This window comes from Uloborus diversus, chromosome 3 (assembly GCF_026930045.1).
Source record: "Uloborus diversus isolate 005 chromosome 3, Udiv.v.3.1, whole genome shotgun sequence".
NCBI classification, from domain to species: Eukaryota; Metazoa; Arthropoda; class Arachnida; order Araneae; family Uloboridae; genus Uloborus; species Uloborus diversus.
Window position 1 is genome coordinate 153,138,543 of NC_072733.1, and position 17,211 is coordinate 153,155,753.

At 33.3% G+C, this 17,211-nt stretch overlaps 1 protein-coding gene across 1 annotated transcript in view; it reads left to right on the top strand.

The window, feature by feature from the left end:
• Positions 1-15,992, top strand: part of LOC129218999 (uncharacterized) — a 153,948-nt gene extending 137,956 nt beyond the window's left edge. The window contains exons 6-7 of the mRNA XM_054853318.1: positions 5,318-5,494; positions 14,961-15,992. Of these exons, the coding sequence (XP_054709293.1) occupies positions 5,318-5,494; positions 14,961-15,245 (462 nt within the window). The 3' untranslated portion in view covers positions 15,246-15,992. The remainder of the gene's footprint in view (positions 1-5,317; positions 5,495-14,960) is intronic.
• The last annotated feature ends 1,219 nt before the right edge of the window (positions 15,993-17,211 follow it).

Genomic DNA, 17,211 nt, shown 5'->3' on the forward strand with positions numbered 1-17,211 from the left:
TTCAAGTTTTAAGAGGCGTAAAAGTTTGTTTAGTTATTCATGAGGTAGAGATTAGAGAGATATTTAGAGCAGCGTTAACTTTGATATTTAAATATTTTCTTTTCCCAAAACGCATTAGCGTATTAGAGGAACTACTGAACTCGAAATAACTACGAGATATGAAGTAAAAACGTTCACTGTAATCCAAAATGAAATAGACATTTTCACACTTTGTTTTTTAATAAATTAAATGGCGTCATATTTTTTCTAAAAAACCTAATTCCAGATGTTAACTATATTTTCGCCAAACGCCACTGCATAAAGGCCTCAAAAAACACTTGCACGACGGCGCCGATCAGGCTTGGCGCGGACCTGAATCTACTGAAATCAAATATTCTTTCAGTGTTACATACTAAGTAGGGGAAACTAGGGAGATTTGACCCATGGGGATATTTTTTCCACGAATAGAATATCTAGGGAAATTTTAAGGCAAATTATTGGTTGACCAATCACACAACAGTATTTTGCAGGGCGAAGCCATTTCAGAATTATCAGTGCTTTACAAGAAACTCAGTGTTAAATAATACCGCACCTTTCACGTAAAATTTGAAGGAATTTTAACCTCCAGTTTTGAGGGAAATGAATTTTAAAAGTATGCATATCTTAGTCACTTTTCTAGCTATATAATTGATATGCAGTAGTTTTATATAATTTTAATCTAAGTTGTTAATAAATTAAGGTAAAGAAAAAAAGTTACATAGGGAGCTTTGAATCAAAGAATAATTTGATGTTTTTCCAATGAATTTTTGTTTTTGAATTGTTAAAATATTGTGATTTAGGCCTAATGATTTTATTTTATTTAAACAATAACTCTAATATTGTGAATATGAAAATCGGATTTTTTTTAACTTAATAAATAATATTTTGGTCTAATGAATTGCTTTTATTTCAAATAACTAAAATACCAATAATATTTAAGGCCAATGATTTGTTGTTTATTAAAATAACAAACATTGTTTAGTTCCGAGGTGATAAAGTTTTGAATTAGACTTCTGCTTTTCTGCTGATGTGGAGTAAAATCAATTTTTAAAAAATATGTAGCACTTCACCTAACCATTCACTTCAAGTATCACTTAATAAAGCAAAAATCGCCATTAAACCTGCATTTTTAAATTCAGTACCTATGAGTCTTCTTACTTTCATGAAGGTTCGTTATGTTTCCCTAAGTGTTGGGTCAAGTCTCCCTAGATCTAGGGACTCGTGACCCATATGCAGACTTGAGGAACATAATTTTTTGTAACATTTCTACTTTGATTTACGCAATTATTTTTAGCCATAATAATGTGCAAAATTACAAGCTATTTATCTATATTTTTTATTTCGTCTTAACTTTTCTACAAAAAATAAATAAATAAAAATTAGAAAATAAGAAACCAAAACTTGGGTCAAGTCTTCCTAGTTTCCTCTGATGCAAATTACTAGTTATTTGTTAAATAGCACAGAAGCAGTAAAAGCTTATTTCCTATTCGTAACTAAATGTCTACGTACTGATATTTGATTGTGGGGCTTTAAATTTTAGGACGAGGATCCACTAAAAATCAGATAACGAACTTGAATTACGTCCGTCTTTTTTCCGACAAATTAAATGAATTTTCTTATCACCTAATTAACGACTGAAGAAACGGGTGAAAAATATTATTTAAATTAATTCTTTTTTTCTCCCCTTTTATTTTGAGCTAACCTGTTTATCATCAAAAAATCATTTCGTGTTCGACAGTATTTTGTAAACTACGTAGTTATTTCTAAAATAGTAGCTCTGTTACAAGTTTAACAACGTCACATAGAGAACACTGTACTGGGCCATTCCAACGTTACGTGTGTGATTTTTTGACTTTTTCTTTGCAAAAAACAACAAAAAAAATTTTATTTTTTAAATATCTCTTAATAGTATCTATGGGAGTTACAGAACATATGCAAGAGTTTTTAGGTAGCAGGGTTTTTTCCCCTAGAATAATTCTTTTTTTTTTAAATAGAATTTTAAATTCAGCGTTACGTGTGTGACTCTGAAGATCTGAAAATAAACTGTACCTCATATTATTTTGTAATTTCCTGTGAAGTTTTGAAAGGTAAATGAACAGCATTTTTCGTGCATGTGTCTAAGTATACCAAGTAAGTACTTCATAAATATATTTTTTCTAAAGCTAATACAATAGCAATAAAAAATATTTTTATTAGCGTTACGTGTGTGACATTAGAGCGTTACATGTGTGACCGCGTGCAGCACACACAGTTGAGAGGGATTTCCTAATAAAAATCCACAGTTTGCATCGGATCTTAGCCAAATTATGCACAGATGTTCTTCGGAACTCAGAAACTCACATGGAGATTTTTTCCCCTGGGGGGGGGCTGTGACTCCCCCCCCCTCCACGGAGATTTTCCTATTTTAAATTTAGTTTACATCGGATCTTTGCCAAATTTGGCACTGAGGTCTTTTAATGCTTAAGAATTCACGTAGGGGTATTTTTGTCCCCTATGGGGGGCGACCCCCCTAGGGGTTTTTTGCCTGAAAATCCTTGAAACGGGATAGTTAGGCCTATTATTAACAATGATAGCATTTTTTGAATTAAAAAAAGCCTAAGACGTTTGAATTTAAATTTTGAGGCATAAAACTGCTCTTTTCTACACATTGACGGGGAGTTTTACATTAATTTTTTTCTTTTATTTAAGCCTGATTGTTGAAAATGCGTCACTTGACCCAACTCTTACTTTTGAGGTAGAACGTGCAACGCAGCCAGTAAATACTTAAACTAAATGGATATATTCACAAAACAAAGAATGAAGTGAAATTAATTTTCATTTGTATATAAATTAAATAGTAATGTCAAGCTATCACGAACTTCTAACATTTACTTATGTGGTTTAGAACCATTTGGAATGTTTTAAATCATCTGTAGAATTTATTCACTTCTCTTCTCAGAAACCAAAAATTATCAAAAAATATTATTGCAATTTAATGTAAATAGAAAATTGTACTTTTGATCTTAAAGTATGTAGATTGCGAACACTTAGTTTAAATTGTTCTTTGGGAATGAAATAAACAATTTTTATTTATTTATTTATTTATTTATTTATTATTGTTATTATTATTATTATTAATTATTTTAACTCTCATTTAGTCCTGGTTTCAGTGCCAGTACACAATATTTTTAGTTGAATTATGATAAGTAATTTTTCCCGTAAAAATGGTACGAAAAAATGGTTTTGTAATGAAAACCATTCAGGAGCGTTATGTGTGTGACATCTTTCAAAAAGCCTCGTTTAAAATTTTCTGCCGAATGTTTGAAGATGAAAGTGTGGTTACAGGTATCCTGTGTTAAATTAATTAATGATATGAGATATTTTTCTTCGAGTTCCACAATTTGACCTTGGAGGAAAACTTTTAAAAAGTGACCTGCATATTTTGGGGGGTTAAAAACTTATCAAAAGACTTCGTTAAAAAAAATGAGACATAATTATAGTAAAGCATCTGTGTTCATGATATTTGATAGTTTTTCCCCAAAAAAATGAGTGTTTAAGTACACAAATTAGCTCTTACATTTATTTCACTAACAATGCGATTTTGTTTTTTTTTTTTTTGCTGCGTACAAATGTTATCAAATAAGGCAAAAATCTGAAGTAAAAATATTTTAAACTCAAAATTGATGCTAGAATTGAAAAGTGTAGATTTTTTTTTTTTTTGTCAAAAAATAAGATTTGTTTCCATGTATGAGAAAAAAAAATTTGGTGGGTCAGGACCACTTTTCGTGGAACTGCCTAAACTACAGATTAAAATATCGCTGTAAATTTATCCATCAATTCGTTGTTAAATGGTTTCTGATTTTTTGGAGTATCTTCTTGAAATTACAAGAAGGTAGAGTTAAAAATAACTTTTACTCTAAAAATGTATCGTTTGCATTGGCCCGTTTCTGTAAGATTTACTTTAAATTATTTCACACTATTTTATGTTAACTTATTAAAGTTATTGAGTTTTTATTTTCAAAAATAATCGACTCCATAAATTTACCCTTTAAAACCAATCAAGGAGTAGGACAAAAAATGTTAGAAAAGATTACGCGACACAAGCTTGAAGCACCTTCCTGCTTTACATAACGGTAAACAGTGCTATCCTATAGGTTATGAATGTACTCGTTAACCAAGTTTACCACGATTAGATCAAAACTGAAGTTGCTTTAGTTTTGAAAAAATACTTTAGTAAAGTATTTCCTTAACAGACTCCGTCATGCTTGTTTGCTAACTGGACATCACAAGTAGACATTTGAAGTAATATCTGATGATTGAAATTTTTAACTACATCATTTGTATCCACACATAATTATGCTAAATGAGGCTACTGTTAGAAAAACCAAATAGTCTGCGTTTGATTTGAACTGATTGCGACCAGCCTAAGTATTTAAAGCCAAATGGAATATTGGGTGTTGCTTAAATGTTATGATTCGAAAAATCCTTGTGCTAGGAAATGTTAAGGTACAAAATAAAGATTAATTTTGAATATATCTTGTTATTATTTATTAAAGTATTGCACACTACAGAAAGAATCAAGTTACAGTGGCAACAATAATATGAACAAAGCAATTAAAACAAACTATACATTTAAAGTATTAAAACATAAAGACTTAAAATTGTAAAATGACAAGTTGAAAATATCTAAATCATAACAATGAATGTTAAAAAGTTTATAAAATTTAAAAAGACAAAAATTATCAACGTTTGGTAAAATTTTTTTTAAAACCAGAATGACTCCTAAGAGTCCTACTAGTTGTATCGTATGGATGTATTAGAGTATGTTATGCTGAGAAATGCGTAATATTGTCATGAACACGATTGATTTAATAAGGTCTTCTGACCTGCATTCATTATGCAAAAAGTATACGGATATCCAACCATATTAAATGCGACTTTTTTTTTTTTTGCAAATGTTGGCTTTTAGGGCTCTTTTCCTTGCACTGAAGAACTCTTATAACTCGAAGATACTTGTATATTATTTTCTTTGCAAATTCGCGCCTTACAATGTCCGAACTATTGAATTGCATACAATCATTACTTTAACAGAATAATAAAGTTTAACTCGTTGCAAAATATCGCAGCATATTATACATGGATATTAGTTGACGCAAAGATATGCCTTTTATTTTTCAATTTCCATGTTGTATCAGTTTTGAGTTTCAGCATGTATAATATTTTCACATACTAGTTATTGCTGAGATTTACATCATGAACTACAAGACTGATTTTGCCACATATTATTTAAACTAATATCTATTTTTCTACTTTTCCACAGCTCTCCTTCCGATCTGTGTATAACACAATATGTGAGATTCGATCTCGGGTAAGACATATTCTGCAGATATGTGAAGAGAGAGAAAGAATGGATCCTACTCTTCGAGATCTCGACTTCTGCATAAGCACGTACCTCAAGAATTCGGTTGACAAATTTGATCTACGGAAGAATCTAGATGTAAGATAATTTTTAATTCTTCTTTTCAGAAGCAACAACAGCTTTTTATTCCTAGACATGCATATATATATATATATATATATATATATATATATATATATATATATATATATATATATATATATATATATATATATATATATATATATATATATATATATATATACACACACAGGGTGTGGCATATCGACCTATCGTATTTGGAGAGGGCACTGTGTGAGCTGGGGTGGGGATGCACCGATGGAGGTAGTCTGGTGGTCACAATAAAGTTAGCGATTAGCGAGCATTTTGTATTCGGTTCCACCTTGGCCGACATAATCCTGTTCGGATAGAAAAAATACTCACGTTTTCAACATCACTGTGCAGAATTTTTCTTACGTTTGTGTCAGAGAATCTCAAAGCAGCTTCATGTTTAAGTGTTAAAACTCTTGGAGCTTCCTGGATAGGCATTTTCAAATGCGCCACACTCGCCTGCTTTGCTACGGCTTGAGGCTGGCTAGGCGTTTTTGTTTTCAGTGCAGAACTTGTGGCTTTTAAGTTTGATATCCAAACGTGAATATTATTTGTACCTGGAACAGGGTTACAACAGCCAAGTTGGAACCAAGTTGGTTCTTTCTGACCACAGACCACCCCCTTCTAACCATGGAATCACTCATCGAATTGTATCCATAAATTTAAAAAATCTTTCCATATGAATTTCGCAAGTTTCTCGCTGTTTCTTGCTTTGAAAAATTGGATGGCCGACCCTATCTCCCTTACGTTGGGAATATCGATGGTTTTAAACAATTTAAGCTATCATTAAACAAGTGCCGTTTCAGTCAGCGATCTAAAAGTGCCTTTCCTCGCTTGGTCATAACTGAGCAGAAGACATCTCAGGCTTTAACTAACAACCACAGCTGAATCGATTATTGCAGAAAGGGCATAAGTCACATTTTTTTCAAAATCGACTTAGCTGTGGTTTTCCCATATTTGCATGAGGAGACATCGACTAGTGTAACATGGAAGTCAATCCTTGTACAACAAAGCCCTTAATTTAGGAACCACATTTTTCATTTAGTGCAGAAAAAGCATAAGTCCCGGACTTATGCCCTTTCTGCACTCAACGCGAAGGAAGAAATGGTAAGACGCAATGGCATGATCACAGAAGAAGTAGATTTTTTTGGCGTAATGAAATAAAAACAAATAATTTCTTTGACCAGCATAATTTCGGTAATGGTACGTTTGTCAGTTCGGGGGTTAAGGGGGATTCGAAACCACGGAATCTGAGTGAAATTCGCTATTTCTGAGGGGTTTCATTGTCCCTCTAGGAACTGCGAAAACACTGAATGCTTTCAGTGAGATATGCGCTGGTCAAAATAAGAACAACACTGCAGGTGAAATTTTCTAGAAATAATCCTTAAGAAATTTAACAAGATTGCTGATTACTTTCCCCTGAGAAGACATTTGTTTGTCCTTTGCCCTTTGCGACCGGGATTTTAGGACAGTAAAACGAATGCTAAACTGAGGTGACAGGTTATTACCATTTGAAACCTAATCTGTTTTAAGTGAAATTCGTAAATTAAATCAAGATTCACCGTCACATCTGTTGTTAACAATGAAATCTGTATCGTAAACGCGGGCTACTTTGGCCCAGATTTTTATTTTTTCTCATTTTTGTCTCAATACTTTTATAATTATTTATGTTTCCAAGCTGTGGAAACTTGTTTTACGCATCTAGAGGTCTCTTTTAATTTCATTTTTGAATAGTGATCAATTTATTTCCGAGTATTTTTACCCTTTATTAGTGTTTTTAATTTAGGCCAATGTTACCCTTGCGTTTGGGTTACTTTGGCCCAAAGTAGTTTTCTCTATTTAAAACCACTGTAGAACTAACTAGAGTCAAAGAAATACGTTTGTTCATACGAAAAACTATTTATTGGAATGAAAAATGCATTGAAAAGAAGTTTGAGTCACACATATTTGTTTTAAGGAAAATTATTATTATTATAATTATTTTTTTAATATGATGTGAGCATACCTAGCTATTGTCTCAGAAATTACCAATGGAAAACAGTCATCTTTTCATTAGTTTTGAAGGTTGAATATTTTTACTAAGACAACACAATTCGTAAAACAAAAGATCCTAAAGTTTCGGTCACTTCCAAAACTTTTTGGTGCATTCCATTTGCTCTCAACATTCGCTCCTTCTTCTCTCGCATCAACAGCTATCTTTGGAAACCTGAGCTCATTCCATTCTACAATATTAAAATACCATCACCTTTCCAACAACTTTAACAATATTTGTAAAATGTAAATGCAACTGGGTAAACCTTTTTCTAAACCTCCTGCAACTTTCAATTCCTCTTCATCTTCCACAATGAAAGCCATGTAACTGAGCCCTAATGAAATTTGAGTCTGCAATCTCTCTATATATCCGTTGACGAGAATTCCAGGTTTTTTTCTTGTGTTTTTCCTGTTTAGAGTCTTAATTTTAGCTATTCTTTACTTTTCCAAATCTCTCTGACGGATGTTTTCAAGTTTTTCTGCTTGGCCAAAGTAGGTCGTAATTTTTAGGTAAAGAGATATGTTGTCATTGTCAATTTTTAAAATGAAAACCCAAACAGAAATGAGAAGTGCAACTATACTACGGCATCGAGTATTAGATAGTGCTCGTAAATAGGTACTTAAAAAACTCTTAGCTGATGTAGAACTGCTTCTAGATGGAGAAGTTTGAGAGGTTATGAAGGCACATGTTAACACAAGGAATGCAGAAACACTAGTGTTGCTTCTTGAGAAGAGCTATAGAGCTGTTTGGGATACATATTTAAAAGCTTGGGGATGCTCTCTGGTAGAATCTGTCAAAATTTGTTGAAAAAGTTGCGCCCTGAAGGTTGACAGAGGACGTTGTATCTTTTTATCCATTTGGGTCAAAGAAGGACCCTAAGGCCAAAGTAGCTCGCGTTTACGGTAACTACTAAAGCAGGTGCCTTTCATTTTTAAGAGGACTTATCTCCCAAATTATCGAGGTATTGGAAAAATATTCTACTGGGCGACAAATGTTTTCAATAATTAACATTCATGATGTTTAAATATTCGATAGAACATCAAAGGAACGGTTTCAGGCTAGCTATTTTATAGACGGTTTTCAAGAGAATATTACAAAGTAACGCTTGTCGGCAGAACTAATATTGTGTATAAAGGGACATTTTTCATAGTGTTGAAAGAAATAACAAATTTCAAGATAATTATTCAGAGCAATTTTGAAAATAGTCATACTAATATGTACATCAAACTTGGTACACAAAACTAGACAAGAGAAGGATAGGAAAAAAACGATTTCCATGGAGGATGTATATGATGAATATGAATATTGTTTTATACACATGTAAAACTTTTTATTTTTATCTCAGTTTGTTAGTTTTTGTACTTTTAGGTAATGATCCTACTTGTGCCTAGATTATTCGTAAATATTTTCGTTGAATGCAGTTCATTTTTGAATGAAATAATCACTTTTTATTGATTCCTGAAAAGTTGCGTCAGTTGGACTTACGCCCTTTCTGAAATAATCGATTCAGCTAGTCTGTGGCGAAAATGGAAGAAGGAAATTACTTTTTGGATTATCTGTTATATACAGGGTTGTTCTAAATTATTTTTGCAAATAAAGCGTTGATTTAGACGACCAATAAGTACATAAAAATATGGGTCCGAAATAAAGATGCAATATATCCACGTTTTTGTGAATAAAAGCAAAAGATTACAAAGAAGATTAAACCCAAAGAAGTGACAAGGAAGATACAAACATTATTCCGACATCATTCGTCATTGGAACTTTCAAAAAGTTCATCAAATTCCCCTTTTTAGAGTCTTGACTTCGCCATTATAGACGTCAGCAAAATCATCATCGGATTCTTCAGAAAGCTCAAATACTGCTGTATCTTCACGCCTCTCGATAGCGTCGCTTCTTTAACACTTGTTGAATGATATTATAACAATATCGTTTGGAATGAATTCACTTGATTCTTAAACCATTAAATAACAGTTTGTTGTCTATTTTTTCAGATTACCTGACTTAAAATACTGATAGACCGCGGGACGAAACCTGTATCTTGTCAAGTCGTTTACCATATCTTGTAACTACGTGGATTTTTGTATTAGCCATCGTATGAGTGTCCTTAACAAGAAAATACAATGTTCCCACCCTAAAACTTGCACATTTTTTTTTGTTGCAAACGGAGAACGAATAACGTCAAAATCGATCGATTTGAATTCATCAATAACAACAAATTCTCTCAACATATAGCGCTGTAAAACAGTTTACTTGAGTTTAAATAAAGGGTAAGGGTATTTTATTTTTGTTAGTTCTTATAAAAAAAATACTTCATTAAAATCTGACTAAAAAATGTTTAACGAAACTTGATTTCATGGCATCTTTCAGCGTTCGTCCTGCGGTCTGTACCTGACAGATTACCTGACTTAAAATACCTGACTTGTAATACGCGTTGGATGTCAGGCATTCATTCCACAATTTTCTGAGCCTGAGTTGGAACGAATGTTGACACAATTATAAAAGGATTGAATTAATGAATATCATACCTTCAGGAAGTTCTTCAATTTTAAAATTGAAGTTAAAATTTTGATAAAATTTTCAAAGTAGGAGAAGAAAGACTTATACATGGGCTAGACATTTTCGAAAGATTTTTTTCTGGAAAACGTGGTGGGTGGGTTTACTCTTATATACAGTACATTTGACCTTTATATAAAAATAGGATGCAATCATCGTCTAATTTTTTTTAGAAATAATCTGTTAACTAAGCATACTCTTAGCCAAATACCAACGCATCAATCAGTTAATATTTCAATGTACCAGAAACAATGAAAACATATCAGCACGTATAATCTAATTTTATTTACTGAATATATATATCCACGTAATAATCAAGGTCTTCCCATAACCAAATTTCTCAATTGTCACATTATATTGATTCTTTTTTAGGAAAAAAAGAATTTACAAGGAAGTTCAATAGATTACATTTTTATCTGTAAAAAGCAATTTTCCTTTAAAGAGCGCCCAAATCCCCGGATTGTCTGGAAATCACACGATTTTCGTACATTTTGTACCGGAAATTCACTTAATATTTAAAATTATTCGAAAAATCACTTCTTAAAAATGATGTACTACACACATTAAGTTAAAAATAAAGAAAATCCGGTCTCAAATTAATCATAGCTAAGGAAACTCTCGATCAAGTTTCTTTTTAATAAAACTAAATCAAAATCGTTTCATCCGTTTTGGAGCTACGATGCCACAGACATTCATATACAAACGCATGCTAAACTTATAACAGACACCCCTCCCCCCCCCTTCTTTTTCTTTTTGCGTCAAAGGGTTAAAAATCATGAAAAATCCATGAAATTGCCTTTGAAAAGACGCACAAAAACTCGCTATAACAGTGTTTATTGGCAACCTTTTAAATACCCATTAGAGAAAAAACCTTGAATTTCTGTGACATTGACATCATTTTTATAGAAATGAAGAGATTTATGTTGATATCTCTTTTAAACATAAAATGGGTTATTATTATTATTATTGTTACTTTTAAAAAGGGGAAAAATCCACTCAATTGAATAAGTTTAGTTGTAAATGACCACTGACATTGAAACGAATACAGTTAGCTGAAGCACTCGGAAATCTTAATAACAGCTTTCTTAATGCATCTCACTAAAGAAAACATATACAAAATGAAGAAAAACGGCGAAGTCAAAACTTTCAAAACCGATTTTCTTAAGATTCCCTTATTTGTTCACATAATATGTGTTTTTCCACTAAGCTCTGTCTTCCTACTTTGTTTTTTCGTACAGATTGGCAACTGCTTCTATCGTCAGGGTTTTTTTTTTTTTTTCTTTTTTTGACTACTTGAAAAAGTTTTAACCTAAATCTCAAATTTTAACAGCTTATTTTACAACAGCATGTGGCAGCGATGAGTACAGGACTCGAAACTAACTATAAATCTATACTGCAAATAGTAGTATCAAATAACATCAGTTTTAACATTATTTCAGGTAATGTATTTCGAGATAGTACATAAATATTTATGAATATTACCCTTGGAATCACAGGGAGTTTAAACTTCCTATAAATATATTTTGCAAAACATAATTGTAATTCTACGTACATTTTTGCTTCTTAATTTTTCATCGAACGCAATATCATATAAATATTTAATTATTTTTGGTCAAAATGTAATCTAGTTATCCATGCACTTGAATTTGCTTAAACAGTTATCACTGTTTTTATTCTTGTTACTTATTCTAGGTTCTTTTAGAAACAAAAGCTACAACTGTAAGCAACAGTAAAATTGTTGCTTGGAATAACAAGAATGCTTCTTTTTATGTAAGAGCAAAACAGCAGTATTGTAAATTCATAGCTTGCTAAAAATGTAGTTTTTAATTCAACTCTAGCATTTTCAAAACGTTATGCCAAAACGAAAGAGTTTGTATTGTCACATATTTACTATCTGATTCACCGACATCCCTGACCCACACAAGGCAGCAAAACTGCTAGTCAAAGCATTCTTCAAACCAGTGAGAAGGGTTTAATCTGCGGTTCATGTGTCTGACCGAGAGTCAAATATGGTGAAACAGGCCTTAAGAGTTCTCTATAAGGTTATAACTATTTATAACCTGTGTCACTTTTCACCTTTTGAGGGGCAATATACAAAAATATTGTATTAATCGTTTAATTTCTTTAAATATGTAAATAAAAAGGCCCTAGATACATAATATGAACACGTAAAACAGTATATTTACATCAATTACCGAATTTTTCAGAGCCGGTATATGGGTGAATAATGAATATACAGTAAATGAATTTTTTGCGTTTCCGAAGAAAAATGTTCTGTTTAATTTAACATTCATTATTTCACTAGTTGTCCTTATTTTTGTATTTGCAAAGATGAAAGCCAGATGATGTTTGAACTTTTTCGAGTTTTATAGGCACCAGGGGAAAATATGCCTTCAGGGGGCTACGCTATTGGTTTTAAAACTGCCAGAGGGGGGGAGTGACGCCAGAGAAATGACAAATTCACACATAACCCATAAAAATAGCATAACGCGTTCTTTCTACCAGAACTTACACGTAATCCGTGATGCCTAAACACAATAAACATTGCATTGTACAAACCTACATTTAGTTAACGTTAAAATTTAAAAATGTACACTTACCAGGGGAAATACTGAAACGGCCGGCACAAGCACACTTTGTAGCTTGTGTTCTCACCACGGTGTTACCCGTGAAAAAAATTTAAAAGTTCTTAAGGCGACATTCTAGCAGAATTTAATGTCAACCACCTACGGCAACCAATTGATTCCCTTATATACGTACAAAACGCTTTTCAGCCACGGCGTTGCCCGTGGTAAGAGAATTCGCCTTCGGCGACTTTCCAGCAGAGATTAAAATAAACAGGTAAGTTCTTAAACCTCTACAGGATTATGACGTCAACTATAATATCTAGATATTAAATTAATTAAATTATCATTAATTAACATAGTTTTAAGCAATATGTCTTCCGTAAAATGTAACAGAGTTTGGATTATTCTTAAACCTATTTATTTACAAGCAAAATAATAATATTAGGGCCGTTCAAATGAAAAGGTACCAAACGTCAGAACAACGTAACCATTAACATATTTGTGTACACCCCTATAAGAAAACGAAGCGAGACATCTAGGGATGCGATTGGAGCATCCAGCGTAGATCGAAGCATGCGCGGACGCTCGAATTCACAGGAGAGGTCAGAGGCTTTGACAAAGAGCGCCGTCTAAATGACCATCTTTTTCGACGTACGATGTCCGTTACTTGTTGAACTCCTTGAGCACATAAGAATCATTAATTCCGATGTGCACTGTGAGATACTCCAAAGCCTACGCAGACTCATCAGGAAGAAAAGATCAGGGCTGCTCAGGAATTGTGCTTCTGCTCCGTGATAACGCGCGTCCACACATCTCCAGGTTCACCCAGGGGCACTGACCAAGTTCAAGCGGGAGAAACTTGACCATTCACCTTACAGTCCAGAGATGTCGCCTTGCGATTGCCATGTGTATGATCCTTTGAAAAAGCGTTTGAAAGGGAAGCGCTTCAACTCGGACGACGAGAAAATCGTCTTATTGAAATACGCGAGCGTGTCAGATGTCCAGTCATGGTAGCCTAAAATCTGACGATTATTTTGAGGGATATTCTTAATCTGACAGCTAGAAAAATAAATGCGTTTGCAACTTTGTAACCCTCCCACACCCTTGCGTTACGCTCAAATCATCAGATTTTTAAATGTACACTCTAGCTTGCAATCAGCCCACTTTATCTTAATCTGACGCGCGTCTATAAATCTGAAGACATATATATATATATATATATACTAATCTCACGGGCTGCAAAAAAAAAAATTGAAACATTAAAATACTCGAGCGAGTCAGATTTTTGTACAGAAGGTTCAGCTTGATGCTCCAGCCATGGTAACTTACCATGGACAATTATTTTGAGGGGTATTCTCAATTTGAGAGCTAGAGAAAAAAAAACTTTTTTTTTTTTTTTTTGCAACTTTATAACCCTCCCACACCCTTGCGTTACGCTCAAATCGTCATTTTTTTTTTAATGTTCACTCTTACGCTTGTAATTAATCCACCTTATCTTAATCTGACGCGCTTCAATGAATCTGATGATTATTTTTTTTCACTAATCCGACGGGTTGTCCTAGACGCATCCACCAATAAAAAGGGCTTACATTTGGTGTAGGTCCGCAACAGAATGTAAGGTTTACGTTTATCTTATGTCCTATGTTTATCTTACGCGCTCGAGTAAATCCCCAAAAACACTTTGGGCTCCCCTACTATTATGCTTACTTAATACTACTTCTCATAAAATAAGGTATAGAAGAATTTTTATCATAAAAGTACTTCATAAGTAATTTTGTTTGTTGAAAGAAAGAAAATTGTAGAGTAATTGACTAGAAACTGGTTCTAGTGTAAAATACCATTCCAGTCCAAAAATACGTTACTTTTATATTTCCTAATACGTTATATTATTCATCTTACATTTCGGAATAATGTTAAAATTTAAGAACATTTCTCATGCGTTCAATGACAAAATATCCCACTAAGAAATGGAAAATTTTTCATTTTTAAAAAACTATCATTTAAAATTAATTTTTTATTGACTTTTTGGCAAAAAAGTGATATCATGTCGTAAGTCAATTCATCTGTCAGTAAATTCTCAATATATACGTATATACATGCGTCAGTGATAAAGGTGGACGTTATTAGGAATATAACCTGAACATTTTTTTTACAAAAGAAAATTCTAAAGCAACTTACTTTGGGGCTGAAATGATGCATAAAGTTCACAATAGATCAAAATCTACCCCGATAGGATGTGCCCTTTTGACGACTAGGTTGAAACTAAAAAAATAACTAAGATAATTTGATTTCATTTCAGGAGGTTCTGTCGCAAATTTGGGCCACACTTTATGACTATCCATCCTTGAAAAAATGTGAAGGCCTGAAGCATTACATTAAAGATTGCGTCCGTCTGGCTTGGAGTCTTTCTAATCAGTATCCACCTTTTGTTATTGAATATGATGCAAGGACTTTTCGTCGGGATCTACATGTTCGTTTTCATTCTTCCAACCAAGAATCCGAACACATCAAGACATATCTGTGGCCTACATTATTGGAAGGAAAAAATGGCCCATGCGTTCACAAAGGTGTGGTCGTAACGTAATTTTCTAACAAGAGATTCAGAGAATCTTTCAAGAGAAAAATACAATTTAATTTATCATATTCTACTTCATACTTTGACAAAGAACAATTTATTATTTGTATTATCCCCTTATTTCATGTTTTGATGCATTTAAACCGTAAGAGAAACTAGATTCTTGTTTATCACCAATATATTTCTGGCTTGAATAATTTAAGTAATTATCAAATAGCAATCATTGAGCGATAATTAAATGGATATCTGGGAAAGAGAAGGGCAAATATAAGTTCTTTTTTAACATAGCCCTCTTTCCTGCATTCATTCAGGTTTTTCATTATTATCGATAATTTTAAAGACCTTTCTTCTTCGAAATAATAATCCCACATTAAATTATTTACGATGTGGATAGTCAAAAGGTGTAGTTTATTGTATTTAAGTACTTTTTATAAATTATTAGAAAAGGTTCAAAAAAAATGTAGAAACAGTTATGCATTTGTATTCGCATGATATTGCATTTATAACCTTCTTTCAAACTCAAACTCTGGCATTTTGAGACAATGCAATTAAAAAGTATTGCTCGAGTATGAGCTGCCTTTCGTTATTTATGTATTTCAAACTCCTTGTCACAAAAACTTCTAAACATTTTACTTATTTATATGATTATTATATTTATTTTTTTTTTGTATTTATTTTAATTTTTGTAATTAGTCACTTAACCAGAAATTTGAGATCGTATCTCTATTTGCGTTATGTTCATCAAAAGACTTTTTCATGGAAATTTATTGATACTTTAATTTATGTTTTTCATATGTTATGTGTTTTTAAGTTATTTATACAATAAAGGTTTCTAGATACAATGATTTTTTTTCTCATGATAGTCCCACTGCACATTTTCATTACCTGTGAAGCAGCAACGCTCGTTTGCAAATGATGTCACACCTCGAAGAGGAGGAGGTTCGTGAAATTATGAGAGTTTGTAACAAGGGGGTAGCATTGAATGTCACATCACACATTTTTTTCATAGCAATATGTTTATGTAATATAGCGTGACATTCGACAAGGGGAGGGGAGGATTTGAGGTGAAGTGTGACCCTATGTGACAAAAGGGGGGAGGGGTGTCATATATAACGTACAACATTCATGGACAGTCCGTACTAAAAGATTTAAAAGTTACAAGAAGACAAAATTAGTACAGTCATTAGGGAAAAAGTGACCGTAAAATACAGGTTTTTCAACTTAAATGAATAATAAATGCAAAAATCGCTTCAACTTTAGAAGTGATAACTTCTTATGGGAGGGTAAACCGATTTGTGACATAACGCGCGTAACGGCGCAACTCTTGCTTGGCGCTCCTTTCGTTCGCACATACGACAGAAGTGCGCATGGTCGGAGAATTTTCGTTACTTCACTCTTTGGGTCAGCTTTAAGCGTTAAGTAGAAAAAGTAATGAAACTAACAGAAGTTGGATGATCGTCGCAACATAACGCAATCTCCTAGCGAAAGGTGAGTTTAATAATACAATATAATACCAATAACATTGAAAACAATATACACAGTCCAGTCCATTAATGTGACCATCTGTCAAAAGCCAGAATAACCACCTTTCGCAGAGCGGACTGCTGCGAGACGTGCAGGAAGAGAGTCACTTAGGTCCCTGAAGGTGTTCTCTGGAATGTTGAGCCATGCCGACTCTAATGCCGTGGCCAGCTGCGCTAGATTACGCGGTTGAGGATCCATGGCGCGAATAATTCGATCGAGATGGTCCCACAGATGCTCGATTGGATTTAAGTCAGGTGAGTTTGCTGGCCAGGGGAGGACGGTAAACTCATCCTGGTGCTCTTCGAACCACGCACGTACACTGGCAGCTGTATGGCACCTCGCATTGTCCTGCTGGAAGATGCCATCATCCTGAGGAAAAACAATGCGCATGCAGGGGTGGACATGGTCCGCAAGGACAGATGCGTACTTGTATTGATCCATCGTGCCTTCT